Source organism: Phoxinus phoxinus, assembly GCF_949152265.1.
Source record: "Phoxinus phoxinus genome assembly, chromosome: 7".
NCBI classification, from domain to species: Eukaryota; Metazoa; Chordata; class Actinopteri; order Cypriniformes; family Leuciscidae; genus Phoxinus; species Phoxinus phoxinus.
This window is the reverse complement of record NC_136882.1, coordinates 28,652,039-28,674,037: the sequence shown is the minus strand read 5'-3', so window position 1 is coordinate 28,674,037 and position 21,999 is coordinate 28,652,039. Positions and strand designations below refer to the sequence as shown.

At 37.1% G+C, this 21,999-nt stretch overlaps 2 protein-coding genes across 10 annotated transcripts; one reads left to right on the top strand and one right to left on the bottom strand.

Annotated features, from left to right (window-relative positions):
* Positions 1-1,642: 1,642 nt before the first annotated feature.
* pou2f1b (POU class 2 homeobox 1b) lies at positions 1,643-15,571 on the bottom strand. Of its 9 annotated transcripts, none has more exons than XM_079618967.1 (15): positions 15,426-15,571; positions 10,959-11,024; positions 10,528-10,619; positions 7,800-7,970; positions 7,418-7,483; positions 6,839-6,971; positions 6,652-6,743; positions 6,086-6,259; positions 5,747-5,888; positions 5,288-5,433; positions 4,167-4,349; positions 3,991-4,087; positions 3,563-3,902; positions 3,390-3,478; positions 1,643-1,947 (listed from the first exon to the last, which is right to left on the bottom strand). In XM_079618967.1, the coding sequence occupies exons 1-15, from the start codon at positions 15,469-15,471 to the stop codon at positions 1,655-1,657; spliced, it is 2,130 nt and encodes a 709-aa protein (XP_079475093.1). In that variant the 5' UTR covers positions 15,472-15,571; the 3' UTR covers positions 1,643-1,654. The 9 variants fall into 9 exon arrangements, with proteins under 9 accessions (XP_079475093.1, XP_079475095.1, XP_079475092.1 ...); XM_079618969.1 differs by having other exon boundaries at positions 3,402-3,478; XM_079618966.1 differs by having other exon boundaries at positions 5,288-5,443; positions 5,748-5,888.
* A 1,928-nt stretch (positions 15,572-17,499) lies between these two features.
* gpa33b (glycoprotein A33 (transmembrane), paralog b) lies at positions 17,500-21,970 on the top strand. Its single transcript, XM_079618511.1, has 8 exons — positions 17,500-17,678; positions 18,377-18,549; positions 18,677-18,893; positions 19,017-19,181; positions 19,271-19,387; positions 20,788-20,899; positions 21,033-21,689; positions 21,878-21,970. The coding sequence occupies exons 1-8, from the start codon at positions 17,633-17,635 to the stop codon at positions 21,891-21,893; spliced, it is 1,503 nt and encodes a 500-aa protein (XP_079474637.1). The 5' UTR covers positions 17,500-17,632; the 3' UTR covers positions 21,894-21,970.
* Positions 21,971-21,999: the final 29 nt, after the last annotated feature.

Sequence of the window (21,999 nt, the reverse complement as noted above, 5' to 3'; positions counted from 1 at the left end):
TGGCACCTTGTAACTACAAAAAAGGGAAATATTCAAAAAGCCTGTCAGGTAAGAACACATTTGCATTACTTCCAACACACGCACGTTTAAAATTTTCAATTATCTGAAACAATGGGAAGACGACTCCCCCATTTTTTTCACTCAAAGTCCTCATGAATTACTAGCAGAAGGGACAATCCCAAACCTCAAACTGGTACTTTGCTGTAGTATCACGCCCTACTCTCACCTCGACTCGAATCTATTTGGTTAGTTGCACTGATACTACAAAACAGGAGGGACAGCCATCTCAACAAAAAAAAGAAAGAAAGAAAATAACTGTTTTCGTCTTTGGAAAAGATCAAAATATTGCATTATATTTCCTGTGGTCTACCGAGAGCCTTTGCTCATAAATATTTAGGCTTAAACTACGCTACAGTAGCAATATACAGCAACAGGTATAACAAAGATTTTTGGTATATCTTGAAATGGAGGCAATACAAAGACCTCCGAAATAAAGACCTCTTAAAGCGTGACTGCAGTCTGCTCGGTTTTTAGCAGAACTTCTGTTCTCAAATCCAGTTTTTTGGTACAGATACTGTGCACAAGTAGAAAATCAAAGACCCTAAAAAACAAAAACAAACTTGAATATCATCCACCCCAACTCGCTTGACCTACACCTTCACAATCAGGTGGTGATACCAAAAGTACATCCCATGTTAGGAAGACCTTGAGGAGGTTTACCTTACGTGGTTACACAGTCCTGACACTAACGTAAGAGTTGTGAGCTCGGAGTTACTGAAGCTCCAAAGTAGACGGCACTGCTCAGTCACTGTTGCCCACGCTGAACAACTCCTTGACGAATCATCTCATAATTCGTTAAAGCTTTTAGTATTAAATAAGCCTGTGACTGGGTCGGAATTCAGACCCAGACTAGTCTTCTGCTACTGAGTAAACTACGAAATTATACGAAAACAATATTCACTAGAAAGAAAGGCCAGTCGAACGATTCCTTAAAGCAATGAAACCGCATCACAGCCGCTTATTACTCCATTTAAAGCCTTGTAACCACAAGTAAGAAAGATATAGGAAATAAAGCTAACCCACTGTTTGACAAAAATAAATGATGTGCATCTAAAAGGAGATGTTCCAGGAGGACAGGAACATCTGTAAAGCAGGATCTCCAGTGGAAAGAGAAGAGATCATAGACAGAAGAATATAAGGTGTCCTTTTTCTACGGTGAAGAAGAGGTTACTGTCAGCAGTAAGAAGGTATCATTCAACACAGAGTAAACAAAGTTTTTTGGTTAAAAGCATTTCAGAAGTACCTCTGAAGAAGAGGTATAACGTGAAAATGGGAGAGAGTGAGTTTGCTGAAGCGAATATGCTTTTGCGTCGCACAGAGACTTGGAACAATGTCCAGGGAGGTTTCTGCTCTCCTGTTGCAAGCTCTGTGGTGACGCCAACATTCGCTTATTGTTGACTTGGTTGAAGTCAACCCGACAATGAGGTCCAAACATCGTAGATTAATGTGTGAAAAAGATATCTGTAAAGTTAGAACATACAAACTTAAGCGGTAAATTAACGTGAAAACAACATCAAATCCTTTTTAGTGGGTTTGTTTTTGGTGGTAGCAAGATATTAAAGAAAGGGGTCTAGGAGAGGAGTGGGTTAAGCTTTCACTGGGCCTTAGAGGCCGTGGTGATGGTGGAGGCGGGCATTGTTGCCGTGGTAACAGCGCTCTGGTGGGCATCAGAGGTGATGTGCAGATTCAGGGCTCCGGCAGCACCCCCAGCCCCTCCCGCAGACATTAAGCTGACCGGGTTACTGGCAAGCAGTGATAAGTTCTGAGGGTTCAGGAAGAGCGGTGTCGTCATGAGGTTAGGGGTACTGCCAGCGCTGGTGTTGGCAAACAGAAAGTTACCGCTCCCGTCCAGTGATGTAATGGGCAGAGAGCCACTAGATGCCAGAGCTAAAGAAGAAGACAAAAAACAACATTAGAACTTCAAGTGTTCGAAACAGAGCAGTTGCCTAAACAAACTAAATAAAAAACAGAGATGCAGCAATATTGTAATTTTGACTGATAAGATGGTTAGGGTCCATCTTTTTACAGTTCTTCAGATTCCTTGCATATTCATTTATGAAATATTTTAGCTAATTTGTATATGTTTTTAACTACAGACAAAGGTCAAGTATTCTTAAATTGCATGGTAAACGCTAAGAATTAACACATTATTTTTTCCCCTAATTAAATCACACCAAATCAAATGTTAAATCAACAGCCCCACAAAAGAGTATTTTTTCAACAAAACTACAAAATGGCATACCAAATGCACCTAGGTGGTTTGCATTGTATGCAAATAAGTCATTTACAATGTTTGAATTGTATGCAAATATGTTGCATGCAGAAAGCTTTTGAGGGTGTAGACTGACACCAGTGCCACTAAAAACATGTTTGTTTTACAAACAGATAACTTATACTGCCATTCAAAAGTTTGGGGTCAGTAATTTTTTTCAGAGATTGTCTTATTATTGTGAGATAAAAGGGTATGTAACTCTTTATCATTGTAAAAAGTGTAACGGCTAACTTGGATCACGTGAGGCACCTCAGCCTATCATATAACGACAGTGACATCAATTACAGCTTACGTTACAACACAGATTAGATTTGAATCTGTTCATTGTAATTTAATTGTTGAAATCTTAAAGCTATAAATTTATTTATTTTTATTCTTCGTTTACCTTCATTTATTAAAAGCGTTGTATCATTATTAGGAATGCACTGCAGTCATAAATCATTACAATTAAAGTCTAATTTATTTGTTGAAACCTGGAAGCCATAGAGAGAACAGATTTTTTTTTCTTAATATAATATAATATATAACAATGTCTACGACACATTTGCTGGTGGTAATCCCTTAAACTAATCCCATCTGTCGCAAAATTCCCTACTCTGCCTTCTCTTAAAGAATAAGATTTTTATTAAGGTAAAATCTACATATAGTTCCCAATGAAAGTATTGTTTAGTGTAAAACATGTTAGCAAGATTTTAGCGATTTATTCATCGTAGTGAAGCCTCTCTTCCAATGATATCCATAAAATAAAACAGCCTCGTCTCCTTCCCTGTGTACCGCCAAAATGTTAGCCATTATGCTTTTTTGGCTAAAGGTTGCAGGCTTGCCTTCCAGTGGCTTTAGTTTTTATTTTTTTATATAAATTAATCCTATTCAGCAAGGACAGAATAAATTGAAAAATATAATGTTACAAAAGATTTCTATTTCAACAAAATACTGTTCTTTTGAACTTTCTATTAAATCAAAGACCTCAAACGTTTGAATAGTAGTTTGTTATTGCTGGTGACACCAAGATTGACAAGCGCATGCAGAGCCAAAATGTAAATACAGGTGTACTTGCCGCTCCACACACCTTGGATTGTGGCCAAGGTGCTGTTGCTCATCAGTGCGCTTCCGAGACCACCTGGCGCCAAACTAAGAAGAGCCCCGCTGCACAGGAAACACCAGAAAAAAGATGGAATTAACATTAAACAAAGACATCCCATTACAAGCTTGTCAGAAAAATACACTTACCCAGGATTGAACTGCGAGGATGCCATGAGCCCAGGGTTGAGGCCAGCGGCTGCAGCCATGGCGGCGAGGCTGGCGCTGGTGGGCAGCTGGGCGGCTCCTTGCAGAGCAGCCGTGAGGCTGGGTGACGCCACCATCACCTGCCCAGTGCCCAGAGTGTTTGCCAGGGAGGAAGATGCCTGACTTACTGCCGCTACTATCTCCTGAGCCGAAGCCTGCTCTGAGGACGTCTGCACTGCGCTGGGAGAAGGACTGAGCGAAGGAGAGGATGCTGCGGTGGTGATCACAGGTGCAGTGGAGATGACCGATGCCGTGTTAGTGGTGGCCGAGCCAATAGTTGTGCCTGCAGGAAGAAAATCATCTTTTAAAGATTGCAAGGTGAACAATAGGAAAGTTTCAGCCATTTTTTCAATCATTTCAGTCTTGCTTACCAGTGAAACCAACGTTAGTGCTGGTGAGAGACATAATTGGGTTGACAGTCATCGTAGTCGGTGTGTTACTGGTCACAAGACTGGCTGTACTCGGTACCTGAAACAGGAGATAGAAGGAAGAGGTTTAGCACTATTTTAAGCAGTCAGACCTGTTGGCCGGTTTGCATATCACGTACCAGAGTTGTGGTGTGAGGAAAGATTGCTTTGATAGGGGTGCTGCAGATGCTGCCACTGCTGGGGGGGTTGATCCTCTTCTCTTTCTGCCTGCGGTTACAGAACCATACTCGGATCACCTCTTTCTCCATGTTGAGCTGGTCCGCGATCATGGTGATCTCCTCAGAGGTAGGTTTTTGGTTCTGCTTGAAAAGCGCAAATGCACAAGAAACGCCCTTACGGCAAAAACAATTCACAAAGACCTACAAGCCTGCAGTCCACAGTTTAATTTGAGGTTGGGACAATATCAAATGTTTAAACAACAGTACACAAATACTATCACACTACATATTTTTCAGTTAAAGAGGCTTTTTATATTTACACAGTTATAGAACACTATTATTATTATTAATAATAAATAGTAATGATTATTTAAGTTTCATATTACACTATTATTATTACTATTATAAAATGGTAATAATTATTTAAAAGTACACTACTACAACAACTATACTACTAATAAAAAATAATACAATTTAATTTAAACCTGTGAAAATCTAAATTACAGAAATTATTATTTTACAGTAACATTATTAAACAGTACTAGGCTAATAATACAAAGTACACTACTAAGTACACTAATAATAATAATAATACGCAATGTAAAATAAATCTGTAAGCTGAATTACTGCACAGAAATACTAATTATAATTATTAAAATAATAATAAAAATAAACAATACCCTGTAATATAGATCGGTTTATAAATGCATAATTATTATTGTCAATAATAGTGTAAAGCATAAATTATTATTTTGTATTAAATTAGTACAATAAATAATAAATTGTAACAAATACAATATAAAACTGAATTACAAAAATATTTGTTATTAATAAGAGTAAATGATAAAAGGATAAGAATTAAATGCAATATAAATTGGTGTAAACTGAATTACAGAAAATAGTAAATTATTAAATAATTTATTATTGTTTAATAATAAGAAAATGTTTCTGTCACAATGTGAATTATTGCCATGTGGTCGGGTTAAACTCTCGAGTCTTCATTGACAATGAAAACCGAAGGATGATTTTGTGCCATTAAAATCACGGTCTCAGAATAAGCTCTGATGTGAGATGTCGCTCACCTCCAGAAAGCTCTTTTCTAAGGCCACTCTGATGTTGGTCTCGATGCTGGTCCTCTTTTTGCGGCGGCGGTTCAAGCCTTCTATGCCCAGCCCAGGCGAGCCAAGAGAGCTGGGACTGGACAGGGCCTGTTCAGAAGTCTGGTTCTCTGCACAAACAGCGCACACGAAAGCACAAAGAGAGACTGATATAAGCACCTGTGGCAAACAGCAATGCAGACATGTCTCAGAGCATCAGATGTACTACTTAGCAACATTATTCAAGTTAAAGATTTGCTTTATATAACAAACCTCCAAAGCATTCAGAAAAGAGAGCTGCAGTACCCTGAGAGGAGCTCCACAACTAAAGAGGAATGCGACAGGAATCTTCATATCCTTTCTAACATTCTTCATGGTATGTAATGTTATATTGAGAGTGGAGGGAAAAGGAGAGAGATGGCTCAGAGCAGAGAAAATGCATACCTGCATCATTGAGCCATTTTTCAAGCAGAGGCTTCAGTTTGCACATGTTTTTAAAGCTCAGGTTCAAGGCCTCAAAGCGAGAAATGGTGGTTTGGCTGAAGTCATTTCCATAAAGTTTTCCCATGGCAAGGCCAACATCCCCCTGGAACATGCAACACAAAAACAGCATAAAATAACATTTTAAAACAGTGAAAAAGTCACCTAATGCGTCCCAGTTAAAGAAGAAATGTCTTTAAATAATTTTCTGCAATGACCTGGATGACTAAACAGCAGAGAATTTTGAATAGTGAAATCAACAACAGACAACACAAACTGTGAGAGCAGTGAAGCCTGGTTTACCTGCGTGAAGCCCAGTTTGATGCGTCTCTGTTTAAAGGTCTTGGCAAACTGCTCGAGCTCCTCCAGGTCGCTGGGCTCCTCCAGGCTTGGTGTGTCGATGTGCTTTGGTGTCGTCTGGCTGTGAGCGAGGGATTGGATGGGGGTCGCTGCTATCGTGCGTGTGGGGGTCGCAGGCTGTGAAGCGTAAGGATAAATGTATAGAGATAGACATGGATGGTTCGCTAATACCAGCTGAATTTGATAAAGAAACGATCATGAAATCGGCAATAGACTAACTCAGTGGTTCCCAAACTTTTTCTGCCAGGAAAAAATATATTTTCAAGCAAGGATGCACCTTTCTCTGCACTAATGCAGAGTTTTAGGCAGCACAACAGTTTTCAACATTGATAATAAAAATATATAAATTTCTTGAGCACCAAATTAGAATAATTTCTGATTCTGAAATATATATATATATTTTTTTTTTTTTACAAATAAGACCAGTAAATAGTCTAGAATGTATTGTGCACTTTCTCTGATTGGACTGAATAAAAATAGGTCCAGTGGGTAAATGGGATATCCCTGACCTGTGTGGTAAGTGTGATGCTTGGCTGGGTATGCAGGAGGTTGGCTTGGCTTTGAGGTAGTTGAGTTAGAAGGTTCTGGGCTTGCAGGAGACCTGTTTAGTGCAAGAGGAAGGACAAAACAATGATATAGACTGATCATACTGGGGGACAAAGAGATCTGAGGAGGTTTAGAGGACACAGGACTCACTCTGCTGGCCCTGTGGCGTCTGCGAGATGATAAACTGCGTGGGCTGCAGCTGTGTTGCGATGTGGTGGCCCGGTTGGACCAGCACGAACTGCTGCAGGTTGAGGTTCTGCTGCTGTTGCAGCTGCTGTAACTGCTGCATTGTTTCACACAAACACACATAGTAAGAAGAATGTTAGTATGCACCACTTTTCCGGAGTGCACCAGTGCAGCTATGACTGCCATGACAACCGCATCAATTACAATGAATTTGACAGTAAAGACGTTTGAAATTTTGTTTGAAAAAGAAATTGCTGTTGCCATTAAAACCAGCAAAGTATATCATTTAAGCATATGATATACTGTTTCCTGAAATCTTTTATGCCTTGTAAATTCCTCCTCTTAGCAAATTTACAAGGGTTTAACATTTTATCATATTATTTTGGGTTCAATGATTCTCCAAATATTTTAGATGCAGCTTTCTTCGTGTAAATAGCTGAAGAGCTGTTGGATGGATTTTGTTCCTGCAAATTATAAATCCTTATAAAAGCCAAATCTTTCAAACTTCATTTGTTATTAATGTTAATTGAAAATACACTTCACTTTAACACTTGAGACATCCCCAGGACAGGTGAAATAACTGCCAGGGCAAATCCTTATTGTTGAGCTCTGTGAATTACAGTTAGTTTGAATTGTTTATTAGTAATTAAGTGAATTAAATGTAATGTAATGTAATTAAATTCATTAGTGATTACATTTCAAAAGCTTTTTCATTAACGTCTGTAATCAATTTGTTTTGCCTTTACTGAAATGCCATTTATTCAAATGAAAACATAATAATGAAAGAATGGGGCTTCATCATTAAAAACAACAGACCCCAAGCAAAAGCACTGAATAAATCACAGGATAATTTACATTAAACGTCATTATAGTTTCAATTAAAACAAGCCCCTTTTAGTAGTGACTGAAAGTGTGTGTCTCTTACAGGTGTGATCTGGATGGGTTGAGAGAGGGTGATGGGGGTGGCAGCGGAGGCAGAGATGCTGGCTCCTGTAGTGCTACTCTGCTGGCCGGCTGAATGCTGCACCGCTGCTGCCAGGAGCTGAGCCTGAGCCTGCTGTATCAATAACTGCTGCTGCGCTGGAGTCAAAGTCAACTGGACACAAAGAGACAGACAGGAATTCATTTCATCTATAATGACCACATTTTTTCACAAGGCCCACACACAATTCTACATATTTCCATAGAATTCCTAAGGTGTAAGGTAATCCATTATTCACAACGCTTTACCCCAACTATTTATAGTATATTTATTTTACTAAAAGGCATAAGCAGTCATGGCAATTGCAGGTGTTTTCAGTTGCCATTATTGAAATATGATATTTACAGTTAACCACGATTTATAATTAGGGCTGTCAAGCGATTAAATTATTATAATCTAATTACATACGCAGATTAATTAATCTAATTAATAGCACATCAATTATGGCTGAGAAATTATTACCCCCCAAAATGTAAAGTCATTATTGTGTTAGATGAGAACTGAATACACATTACAAAAACTAGCTTTAGGATTAAACATTTTGATTCAACATAGAATTTATTACAATGTTGCCATTTAGGAATATTTACACGGACTGTTTAATGAAGCTCAGAGGTGGCATGCATATGAAAAATTAAATGATACTCTAAATATGAATCTTAAACCGGCAGTAGTTGGCGGCAAGTCGCTGTCTTAATGAGCGAGTCATTTAATGAGCACAGATTTATTCAAACGGCTGATTCATTCCGGAACAAAGCAAGTGGTCGCCTTTATGAATGGATCACTGAATCATTGGCTCTCACAGTTTTGTTAAAAACCACGGATTCATTCAGTAATGAAACAATGCTGTGTTGAAAAGCAGAACACAACAGTTATGCTGTAGCTTTATTTGGAACAATTTTTATTGGTGAAATTAAGCAGCAACAAAAAGAATAAGCATTCTAATAGGCTTCATCACGCAGTCAGCCGGTGCCCTGCATCATGTTCATAACTAAATTTCTGTAATGCAAGATCTGGCCCAGGGTGCGTTAAAAGCATTAATAATTTTAACTTGTTTCCACCCCATAGTTAATTGCAACAAATGAATGCTCTAAATTGACATCCGTATTAATAATATACTTATTGTTTATATTTAATATACAATTATTGGTGACTGATAATAGGGGGTCACATAGATAAAGTAGTATTTGGCTGATCATGTGATCTTAACATATGTAATATATGTAATGTCTGATATATAATATATATTTTGTGTTATTGACTAGTAAGTTTCAACCTAAAGGTGAATGTTCATGACACAAAAATGGTCTCAACAACCACTTCAAAAAAGGAAAATAGGAGGTCAAAACAGATTTAGACTAGGGACAAAACACTGGGTGAGGTCAATTTGTGGCCCATAATGAACTATTCTTGAAGGTGCAAGTAAAAATCCAATACGTTCACCACATAGGAATAGGTTTTTAACGATAACTTATAAACCTTTAAAGACAGACCTACTGTGAGCTACGATGGTATATGCTTTTGTTAAAGACGTCGGCCCACATTATTTCAACTTATTTTTTAAATAATTGTTTTTTAAAGCAGAATCCTTGGTGACAAACTACATTACCCACGATTCTGCAAAGAAATCTCCATTTAGAGAACCACGCACCAAAAGAACACTTTAGCACATGAAGTACTGTGAAAGGCGTAATAGTCTCCCTTTGCTCTCCATAGATTTTAATTAAATTGTATCATTCGCAATGCTTCATGGGATTGTACTTCTCTCGCCTCATTAAAGTCGTTAAGCATAGTCTTGTAACTGTATTTTTGTCTGATTTTAAAATAAAATGCTTTAAACTTTTTTGCATTAAATCAAAATTTGTAATGTTTTGATTCACCTCGTAGCTGGTTGGTTTGATTCATGGCTTATAACTCTTTAACAAATACTTTTTTTTATATGTCCATGGAAAAGAAATGAGTGGGAAATATACTTCCGGAACCAAGGCTGTTGACCAAAAAGCGGATAGAGCACGGTTGCACTCTTTTTGCACAATGTGGGTCATGTTTTTTTTTCTGGTTTAAATGTTCCAGTTTGGTAGATGCAAATAAGGACTAATAAAGAGTGCTTTTTTCCAATCATTGTGGAAGTGGGGTCAGAGAATGCAAATCTAGATTAAGACCATCCCAAAATTGTATTTGCAAAAATAAGTTTTGTTTGATGCTCATGTATGGTGATATAAATATACCGCAGCCTTCTGAGACTTCAAGCGGAGAGCAGAGAGCGGGTATGCTAATTAACGAAACGGTTATGCAGCACATGTAAATTCTGCATAGATTTGCATATTCTCAACCATCTGTTTCCGAGCAACTGCAGAGCAGCTAATTAGCATATGGGGCCCAATAATTTCCCCTGTAACCAGGAGATAAAACATTGTGCTTTTAATCTTTAGAGTTGTGACAAATCTCACACATTATATTCAAATAGACAAAACAATTCACAACATCAGGTGGAAAGCCTCAGCAGTCACTCCGAGACATGATAATCACACATGCAGTTCAAGACAGTGGCAGTTTAGTGACTCAGACACAGGAGAACTATGTCCCTGGGGACATCTTTAAATTCCTATAGCTCTTTCATCCATGACAAAGACCACAAATGTGTGTGTGAGCTCAGAGAAAAAGATCATACCTGTTGGAGCAAGGCCTGTGCGTGTGCGTTGGTGATTGCGTTTGTTGTTTGCACAGTCTGCCTCTGAAAGTCCAGTCCATTTGTTTGGGCACCTGGAAGAAGAAAAGCAGGCAATGCCACAATAGATCAGGGACACACAAAAAGGTCTTTTCAGCTCCATGGCCTTTCTTATTAAAAAAAAACAAAAAACAGTGATATATATTGAGAGACATTGTCCTGATTGCTCTACCTCAGTCAAAGCTGCACAAGCGACCCTTTAGAACTTGAACTGTGAACTGATAGTCTTTAACTCACTTATGAAAATGTAAAAGAAAGCTGTGTTGGAAGGATCAGGCCAAATGATCCGAGCAATCTATGGGGAAAAATACATGAAAGGCACAACATGCAAGCCAGACATCTCCAAAGAGCCAACGGTTCCTTGGGTAACTCACCAGTGTTTTCGTCCCCGCTCTCCATTGCACATTTACTTGTTTCCGATGGATTACTCATTCTAGAATCTACAACAGACAGAGGAAGACCGGACTTTCAGTTTCTCTTCAAAGACCAATCATTCAGTGACTTTCGAAAGTGAGACAGCATCCTCAACATCATAAAAAAATTATTTTATTCCCATTTTTGATTTCAAACCAAATGACCTAAAAAAAAAAATTTAAGTGAACACTTCCTTGGTTTGAGTAGTGGGCATGTTTGGTTTGTTAATTACACCATTTGGATTTACAAGCCAAACATGTCCACTACTCAACCCTGGATAGTAACAGCATCACTATACAATCGAACAGACTTTAAAATGTTGTTGCTGACTGCAAACATCACTCACCAGCAGCTGCTGCACTTGCCTTCTCAAGCGTCTCTACGAGCATCACAACAAACTTAGCACCCGTTTCGCTGACAACACTCAAAAGCAATGAAGTCTCTGTTTAACTAAACGGTTTGGAGTGGAAAAACAACACACGTGCAGAGCACAGCTAAGCTTCGCCGAAACTGTGGCTGCCTTTCTCTCAGTCTCTCCGGCTTGCTTGATTTGCTCTCTCTCACTCTCCCTGTGCCATGATTGTCATAACAACTAGAGTGTGAAGAAGTTCGTTTTCATTCTGGAACGAAACAGAAGCGGAGCGGCTGCCAGTGCCGTAATAAAGCATAATCAGTATGCAGCTGATTAAAGCCATATGCAAATCTCCCTCACTTCATTAGATGAGCAACACTTTGAAGTCCTGCAAGCAATTCATTTCGCAAGGCGCTCTGAGAGCTTTCTCCCTAATTTAAATGTTCATAAATATTTATCGTCTCATTAGCATATTAATTGGATCGCTTTGGAGGGAAAAAAGAGGAATGGAAAAAAAAAATCCAGAGTGTCAATGCACAAGCCCAATTACCTACGGAGTGCTGGTTAAATTAGGTGAAACAGGTGAGCTTTCTGTCAATGCGATCAAAGCGCACAAAAAACGGCGAGGTCTGTATCTGGACATAAAGACAGCAGGTTGCGTTTAGAAGTGTTTCTTACACATTTCTAAGCACCAGAGGTTGAGGATGGAGCTGTTCGGGAAGTAAATTACTTGCCATTCTCCACCATCCTATTCATACAGCCCCCTGTGACCCAAACACTTCACGGATCAAATTCCGTGACTTCTGTAGCCGTATTGTCTGGAAAAGAACATGAAGTCTGTTTTGCATATCCAGATTAACTGTGCACCTCATTAACTGATATTTTCAGAGCTCGGCCTAATTACAACAGAGATTTACATATTAGAACAAAGATCTGACGGAGTAAGCATAAAGAAATCAGCCTATCCATAAAGAACTTTGCAGACACTTAAAATACTTTTTCAGAGTGCTAAAATTGACTCAAACAAAAGGAGGATAACGACTGACAAGACTAGCATTATCCAACAAAACAGAGGTTATATTTCTTAATTTTCCTTTAGCCGACAACTTCGTATCCAAAGGCACACTGCATGGACCATGCGACAATTTAGTTGAAAGGCAAAACTAACCTGGAGAGCTATATTCAAATTAGCAGAAAAAAAATTATGCAAATATTATACTTTTAAAACAGGCATTTGAAGCATTTTATGAAAAAGATGACTGAACGCAGCACAGAGGATAAACTAAATTCAATATTTCATTATGAGAAAGCATGAACAAATAATAATATCATTCATTTCCAAATTATATATTTGAAAACATTCCATTTGAGTTTCAGAGGAACTGATTAAACACTAAAGACGCTTGATGGTATAATGGTTGCTTTTCACATACCACAATTTTCACACATGTATGGTAACCTAAAACCATTTAACTTAACAACAAGACACAAAAATATGAAGTCACTCCAATGTGCCGCAAATAAATACAAAGAGGACTGTTTGACAAATCTCAAAGGCTGGCAAAAAAAAAAAAAAAAAAATTTGATTTTAGGTCTATAATAATTTTAATTAACTGTTAGCCTGCAGTGTTTCTGCATGTTCACATTATCAGAGCATGAAGAAAGCACAAAGACAAGAAAATAATACAGACAGATGGTCAAAAAGAGATGCAAAATGCCATGAAGTTTCACTACTACGTTTGAAACGTGTCAGTTACTACTAAAATAAAAGTAAGAATTTATGTGGGTAATTTACACCTTAGGTATGAGCTGTGGACACAGGAAACAAACAAGTTACGGCATGTCATTGCTTCTCTAGGCGCTACACATAAAGTTAAACTGTTATCAGATAAAAAACCAGGGTCTGTTACACCTGACTCCATGACATGTCCAAAAGCAGACAATTATATGCTAATTTAAATTGTAAACCAACAAATTCCCATGTATCAGAGAATTCATGTTAAGATAATTAAGACTGATGCAAAGGATTTCAAAGCAGATTCAACAAAACATGAAACCATGCTGTAAATTAAAAACAAACAAATGCACATTTGTTTCTCTGTGAGACCCCACCAGAGTAACGCAAGTTTTAAAATTATTTTATCTTGTTTGGCCAAAGACCATTTTTGCCTTAAATACTCGTTAGTTTATTAATGGGACAACTGCATAAAAGCATTACTGGGTGGGCTTGTGTCCAAAATCTTAAACCCAGATATGAGCAATCCAGTGTTGTTATTGTTAACTAAAACTATTAAGAATAATTTAAAACAAGCTGAAATAAAATGTTACATAAAAAAAAATATTGGAAAAATAAAGTCAAAGGAATAAAACTAAAATAAATAAGGTGGGCTAAATATATAAAATAAAAATGATAAAAGTCAATAAGACAATTACTGCAACAAACTAAAAAAAAAAAAAAAAAACTTGATATAAAGATAAAAAAAAATCAGATATTAAACAGATAAAATAGTAGCACAATAATACTAATATAACAATGGGGTTATTTTAATCATGGCAACAACACCTAACAGTAATTAGGTTATCACTATACCAAAATGTTTTAAACTGAAAACAAAATGTAAGACTTCATAATCCTTAATATCAACAAAAAACTAATTACTAACTTCAATTGACATACTTATATCCAACTTTACCCACATAAAGTGATATTTACTATAGCAAATTTGGTTGATCTTTTATATCATCAGCAAATATAAACTTGCCTCTATAGCCCAGCTTTAAACTGCTAAATGTAGACTATAAGATATCACAAACATGTTCAGTAAAGCGGTTCTGTACAGTATTGTGAAAAGTGCTATACAAGCAAAACTGACTTGACACTCCCAACTGTGCATTAGTTTTAAATATAATCTCGACTGTGATTACTTGCGTCTACATAAAATCACAGATATTTAGAACTACATTTCGATTGGATTGAGAGAGTTATCTTTATTAATGTAAGCAATTGTACAACTATAGCAAAGATTATTTGTCATAAGAGAGAAAAACTGATCTCCCCCCCCCCCCTGTTCACGGGCAATATAATACAATAAACTAAATACAAATGAGCATAATAAACTAAATACACAAGCATACAGCTGCTGGAACAATAGTGGAGAAGCTGGGCTCTATATGAGGATTACCTATTAGACTAGCAAATAAAGCTGGCATAATGCCTGCATACATCTCTTTGAGTAGCCCGACTGATACAATGTTATAGAGACACTGGCTGTGCTACAAAATATCAATTTGTCACAACTGTACTGTAACATTGTATCAATTGCCGTCAGAGTTCTATTTTGGCACGTTCCACCATCCTTCGACAATGAAATGGATTCATTCTGATAGAATACGCTGAACAGCGCATTCTGATCTCTAGAAGGCCCACATGAATAACATAACAGGGCTACACGCCTGCAATGGGCACAAAAGGCAAGAGAATGGGCATTAAAAAAGAAAATCACGCCGTGTCCTAACTGTACACCAAGCAAGAACCCGCTGCTCTGTTCTTTCATATTTTCACCGTAAACACGTTGCGCAGACGCCGGCTGATTGCGAGCGAATGAATATTCAAAGCTTTATATGTGGGATTGGCTCACGGCACAATACAGCAACACAAAGCCGCTGGAGTAGCATTAGCCGCCTAGCATGCACACAGCAGCCTTTAGTTAAGATTAACTGTAAAATTCTTACAACCTCTGACCGGGGATAGTGCAAAACCCCGCGAGCTGTCGCCGATTATGACTAATAAAATATGCAAAGCGGCGTTTGCTCGGCGGCGGTATGAATATGTAACGCGACTGCTCTAATCACACAAAGGAGGCATTTTTTCCTTTAATTTGCCGTAGCACTGCATCGCCAGTTTCACCGTCGCACAGACAGAGAATTATTGCCCGATACGTTTATTTAAAGGGTGCATATGACCGCAACATCGGGCTTGAGTATTTTGTTTACGCTTTCTCTCCCGCGCTTTTCTGGGTTGAGAGAAAGAGTGTTTGAATATGAATATGAATATGTAAAATGCAGTAATGATTACCTGGTCCTGAACTCTCATCTTGACTCGCTGCTCCTCCGTCCGCCATTTTGAATATTTAAACCCAAATCCTCAAAACACAATACAGCGGCTCACCGATGCACTCACATCAGCATGGCAGATCAGAGAGTTCCCATCAGTGCGTTTGAAACCAGAACCACCTCCAAAAAACTCACTGACATCATCACTGTCATCAACCATAATTACACATTGCATGCATGCGTTGTGTTGTGCAAAAAGCAAAAGAACAGGAACATTTTATAAAATATTTGTTATATGAACATTTAGGTTAAATAATAAATAAATAAATAAATATAAAAAAAAATTACATTTGTGACCCTGGATCACAAAACAAATATAGGCTAGCACGGGTATATATAGCCAACAATACATTGTATGGGTCAAAATGATCTCAACTTTTTTGCAAAAATTATTAGGCTATTAATTAGGCTAAAGATCATGTTCCAAGAAGATATTTTGTAAATTCCCTAACGTAAATATATAAAACATTTGTTTTTGTGAGTAAATGCAGCACAATCGCGAACATAAATGGACAAACTTTAAAGGCGATTTTGTCAATGTTTCGATTTTTTTTGCACCCTTAGTTTCCAGATTTTCAAATTGTTGTATTTGGACAAATATTGTGCTATCCTAACAAATTACATCAATGGAAAGCTTATTTATTCAGCTTTCAGATGATGTATAAATCTCAATTTAAAACAAATTCCCATGTGACTGCATGGTTTTGTGGTCCAGGGTCACATTGTCTATTGGGAAAAAATGTTTGCATTATTGCAGACATGTGACAAACGTTACTAGCCTATACAATACTATATATTGGCAAAAGATGACACAGTAGGAAAAACACGAAAGTAACAGAATTAATGATGCAAACTTCAGTAATTTGATTAGACAAGTTATAATTCTGCTGTAATGCTGCTGTTGCAAGATAATGTGTCATTAATCAGCGTCATCATAAGTTCAGTTTCATTGATGATAACTGGAAATTAAATTCCATTTTTAAAAAACATCTCAGATATTTTATAAAAACTGTATTATTCAACTATTTTTTAAATAGACTGTGTAGATCGTGTAAGTTAATATATAATAAAATAATATAATAACAAATAAAGTTCTGTATAACATACTCAAAGACCAAAAGATGCCATGACTTCTTCAAATATAGGCCAAATTTAACAAACACTTTGACTGTAAAAAACACTTTTTTTTCTTTCTTTTTTTTTTTTGCAGTGTTACAAATCCCGATTGCTTTACAAAAATAATATCTAATATAAAAAATGTTTTACTGAAAACAGTCTGACAAAAAAATGACCCAAAAACAATAAAAGTGCTGGAATGGTCTATGGAAAGAGGGAGAACAAGTCTGTTAAATAGCACAGATAAGCAGTTTTTTGTCAGCATGACGTCTAAAGATCAATAGTTCTTTATTATTTTTTTCCTTGTGCATGCATTGTTTTTTATTTTATTGTATTTTTTATTACAACATTTCAAGTACAATGCAACAGAAACAGTGAATGAATACAAGGCGATTAATAGATCTTTATCAAATGGAAAAATGAACGGTTCTCAAAGTGCCTGTAATTTCAATTATGCTTCATTCACTACCATCTGCTGGTCAGATATGGCAATACACCACAGCTGGAATGCACATCCAGCTTGTTTGAGGTTAGGCCAACATATTAGATTGTTGTTGTGTTTTCGAAAGACAGAAACATTACGATATTATACTGACATGAACACAAGTAAAGCTAGTTAGTGAGGGTGCCCTGCATGTAAAACTTACGTTTTATCAAGTGATATTGTTGTATACAAATCATCCAGAATAAAATTCAAGAAATAATATTTAACACATTCAATTTGTCCCTTACTGGCAGCTATTTAACAACCCCTACCCCATGTAAGTCAGTTAATTTCCCAGCAATGACTCCCTCTATTTACTAATATGACCTCACATCTGCCATTTTGTTACAACCTAACTTGTAACACTTTGAGTGAGAGGAATGGGTCTAAAGTCCAATAAAGGTGTGGTAGACACCGGTGTAGATTGCAGATGCGAAACTGTTTCAGGAACTCAGGAAGCCATGAGATAAGGATATATGATATATATATATTTATATATAGGCCTATGTATATATACAAATATTTTCCACAAAACACCATCTATTGCAGTGTGACTGGACAGCGACAAAATGACCAACTGGAAGTGGATTTTTTGCAGCCTATATTTAATATCAGGTGAGGTGGTCCCTTTCATGACGTTTACATTGAGTACAGCAAGATCACATCAATTATATTATATGTTAGATATTAGTGTGGGTCACAAAAGTGATTTGTTTACTTGTCAGTTGTTCAACATGTGACACTTAAATGTCATTTATGTTTTCAAATAATAATGTTGTTAATGTTTTCACCAGGGCTACAAAATGGCGAATTTCTAGCTACTCGTTTCATTAATTCATTTTCATGATAGACTCTTTAGACACAATACAAAGCATCACTAGACAGTTTACAAATAAGGTTGACTTATGCATTCTTAGATACTGTAATGATTTCATAATTCAATGAAGAAATTGTATTAATAATAAGTTCATATTTTAGCAGAATGTTTAATAATACAATCACACCAAATGTATTGCTGATTAAGTTTACTGATAAACTTAAGTTGTGATGTAGATTTGTGATACTGTAAATGAGATGTATTTTCAAATGTAGAAATACTCAAATGTAGGAATTTTACTAAATATTTTGATTTTAAAGATCATTCTCTGTTTAAAAAAAACAGTTTTGAATTCTGTTTCATGTTTCTTAAAGTTTTGTGAAATATTTTTTTGGAATTCTGCATTATTCCACGCTTGAATTCTGAGTTTTTAAAATGACTTAATAATTTGTGACATTGTGAGATTATTTACAAAGTTCTCTTTTATGCCTCATAGTGATGTCGACTACTTTTGGACTGGAAGTGACAATGAGTCAAGCTTCCGTAGAGGTTGCCAGGGGTGATGATGTCACCCTTACATGTAATTTTAAATCTATAAATCAAGTAGGCCTAAACGATCTTATCATTATAACATGGAGTGGTCATTCTGATGAGACATCTGGAGACAAGGTAAGCCTAAAAAATGGACAGTATTGATCAACTTCAACTGTCTACCAAAATACCACTAACCATGATAAGTGTAAAAACAATGACTGTTTATTAATGAATAATTGGTTCTTTGTTTTGGCCCTAATAGGTACTTTTTGGTACCTATTACTCCAATCCTCTCAAAGTAGACATTGGACCACAGTATGACGGCAAAGCCACGATAGACTCTGACATTGTTGCAAAAACATCAAAACTGACACTAAAACAAGTCACTCTTAAAGAAAGCAGAAGAATTAAATGTTATGTTCAGATTCCTGGAGACGTTGATGGCAAAACATCTGACACTACTTCTCTTTTGGTTCAGGGTAAGATCTCTGGCACTTTGTCAAACTTATAACTTAATAACATCTCAAAATAAAAATTCCATATACATGGCAAGTGTAATCCTTTTTAAAAACGTTGAATTAATATCTACATTTGTCTTACAGTTGCACCATCACAACCTGTTTGTAAGGTAGTTGGCACAGCAGAATATGGACACAATATCAGCCTAACCTGTGTTTCTGAGGAGGGCTCGCCATCACCCACATACAAATGGGAGAGATATGATGTCAAAAATGCCCCAAAAGCATTTCCTCTTAAAACCACTGAAAGTAAGTTTTGTCTCTCTTTCAGTGGATTAGATTAATAACTTTTTTTTCCTAATTAAACGCTAAAGTTTACACATGATTTTGTGTAACAGAGGATGGAGTTCTGGCTTTGGTCAATGCATCCATGGAGACATCGGGTTACTATATCTGCCAGTCAACCAATAAGGTCGGATCAGCCAAATGTAACATGACATTGTCTGTACTGCCATGTGAGTATTCCCACATTTGCCTGCTTTCTTTCTGTATACATTTATATGTTTGTGTTTACCTTCCAGATTTATTTTATTCAGATAATGTTTTATTTGATTATTGTAGATTATTGTACCATGTGCTGGAGTAGACTTTACAGAGTGCTTGACTCTTGCATTGTCAATATAAGATCTTGTATTGTGTGAAAACAGATCAAACAACATTTATTTCCATTAAGAGGTGCATCAATATTTTGGTGTAAGAGATGCAAGAATTCTGTTTTCACACAATACAAGATCTTGTATCTGCAATGCAAGAGTAAAGCACTCTGTAAAGTCTCCTCCAGCATATCCCAAAGACTTTCAATTAATTTAAGGTCTGGACTCAATTCATGTGTGAGAATGATTCTTCATGCTCTCTCACAACCATCTTTCACAATTTGAGACTGATGTATCTTGGCTTTGTCATCCTGGAATATGGCCATGATGTGTCTTCCTAGATGGTTGTTTAAGAAATGAAAAGCTTCACACTCCATCAGTTAGGGTTAGAAGAACTGTTGTCAAAAATATAACAAGCTAGAAACTTAATAATCACAGCAATAATGATCCAATTATCTTAATGTCAACATGACTTATGTTTTTCCTAAAAATCATGTATTTCTATACAATTCACATTGTACAAATTCATACAAAATTGTCACATTGTAAAAATGGTTATATTTTCTCATGAGATCGGGTTAGTTATTCTGAGGTCTGAAACATGGAAGTACGCTGATGTTTCTAGCTACTTAAGCTTGAATTTGCATTCCAAAATGTGTTGCGCATGTACACTGATGTAAGAAGTTTTGACAGAAATGATGTGATTACACAGAAAGTTTTTTTTCACTGCTTTGCTATTTAATAGTTTCTCTACATTAGATGGACATCTTTGTCCATTGCACTGCGTTCACTGTTTTTTCGGTGTCTAGTGCATGAGCGGTGCATTTTTAAAAACTCGTCTCCAGACCCTATACTTTATTTTCCATTCCTTTTATGCACATATAAACATTCGCCAACTCGCACATCAGTTGTGGTAAATGGAAGCTCAAGCATGTCCACTTGACGTGCAAGAACCAATAAAGTTCATTCTCGAGTGTTACGCAGCACGTTCGGTAATATTATAATATTTTACGTCAGAAGGGGCGCGAAATCTGAACGGCCTATTTTTTGACATGCTTGCAAAGAAAGGCTTACCAAAACAAAGTCACTGGGTTGTCACTTTTCAAGTTTTCTAGGTTGGTAGATGCACCAGGGAACCAATTATAGCACTTAAACACACAAAAAGTTTGTGATATGTCACCTTTAATGCATGAAATATTGACCTCAGAGACTTTCAGCTTGATTTGCTAAATTTTAATTTCCATATCTTTCTGTTTTTACAGCCTCTATGAATGTTGCCACAATAGGCATTGTTGCTGGTTGTATTGCTGGAGCGGCAGTGCTTATAATAATCATCATCTGCTGTGTCCGCAAACAGAAAAAGAAATCAAAAGAGTAAGAGTCAAGTGGAATATGTCACCATTTATCCTCTGGAAGCTATACATTTAGTGTTTGTTGGTATTTAGGTGGTTCTGGTTTTTATGAAGGTTTTTTTTTTTTATTAATCTCTGTGTATTTATTGCCTCAGAACTCCAGTGGTGGAATACCATGACATACCACAAAAGGAATATATTGAGGAAGGGAATGTGCACATCACTGAAGAGAGAACTGACAAAGCTCGAAGTGATGACAATGGAGGTGGCCGTGATGACGTCAGCGTTCGCTATGATGACCGCAAAGGTAGCCCTGAAGACCTCAGTGTTCGCTATGATGACCGCAAAGGTAGCCCTGAAGACCTCAGTGTTCGCTATGATGACCGCAAAGGTAGCCGTGATGACCTCAGAGATCGCTATGATGATCGCAAAGGTAGCCGTGATGACCTCAGAGATCGCTATGACGATCGCAAAGGTAGCCGTGATGACCTCAGAGATCGCTATGATGATCGCAAAGGTAGCCGCGATGACCTCAGAGATCGCTATGATGATCGCAAAGGTAGCCGCGATGACCTCAGAGATCGCTATGACGATCGCAAAGGTAGCCGTGATGACCTCAGAGATCGCTATGATGATCGCAAAGGTAGCCGCGATGACCTCAGAGATCGTGATGACCTCAGAGATCGCTATGATGATCGCAGAGGTAGCCGTGATGACCTCAAAGATCGGTATGATGATCGCAGAGGTAGCCGTGATGACCTCAAAGATCGGTATGATGATCGCAGAGGTAGCCGTGATGACCTCAGAGATAGGTATGATGACCATAGAGATCGCTATAGATAAAATCATTAAGCTCAGTATGAAAATCCGTATGTGATGAACCATTTAATTATTATGACATCCATACAAATTTTGCTACAGGGAGGATGGCCTTGAGCCAAGGCCTCTAGATTTTTTTCCTGTGTTGATAATCAAATAAAATTGTGCTTTATCCCTGCAGTGGCAAATGCATCTGATTCTTCTGACCTCAACGAATTATCCTTTTATGTTAACTTTTTTGTTTTATTTTACAGGATTGTTATAGTATGTTATAGGCCTATATAGCATTTCTTATATACAGAT

What these genes read in the sequence shown, in the direction of transcription:
- pou2f1b (XM_079618966.1), bottom strand. Translation starts at nt 15,471, where the DNA reads ATGGCGGACGGAGGAGCAGCGAGTCAAGATGAGAGTTCAGGACCAG. An exon ending in GCATCACACTTACCACACAG is followed by an intron (nt 6,260 to 6,651) that starts GTCAGGGATATC and finishes TACGCTTCACAG; the next exon opens with CCTGCGACCCCCACACGCAC. An exon ending in AATCCAAGGTGTGTGGAGCG is followed by an intron (nt 1,948 to 3,389) that starts GCAAGTACACCT and finishes CTTCTTCTTTAG; the next exon opens with CTCTGGCATCTAGTGGCTCT.
- gpa33b (XM_079618511.1), top strand. Translation starts at nt 17,633, where the DNA reads ATGACCAACTGGAAGTGGATTTTTTGCAGCCTATATTTAATATCAG. An exon ending in CAGCCTATATTTAATATCAG is followed by an intron (nt 17,679 to 18,376) that starts GTGAGGTGGTCC and finishes TATGCCTCATAG; the next exon opens with TGATGTCGACTACTTTTGGA. An exon ending in TACTTCTCTTTTGGTTCAGG is followed by an intron (nt 18,894 to 19,016) that starts GTAAGATCTCTG and finishes TTTGTCTTACAG; the next exon opens with TTGCACCATCACAACCTGTT.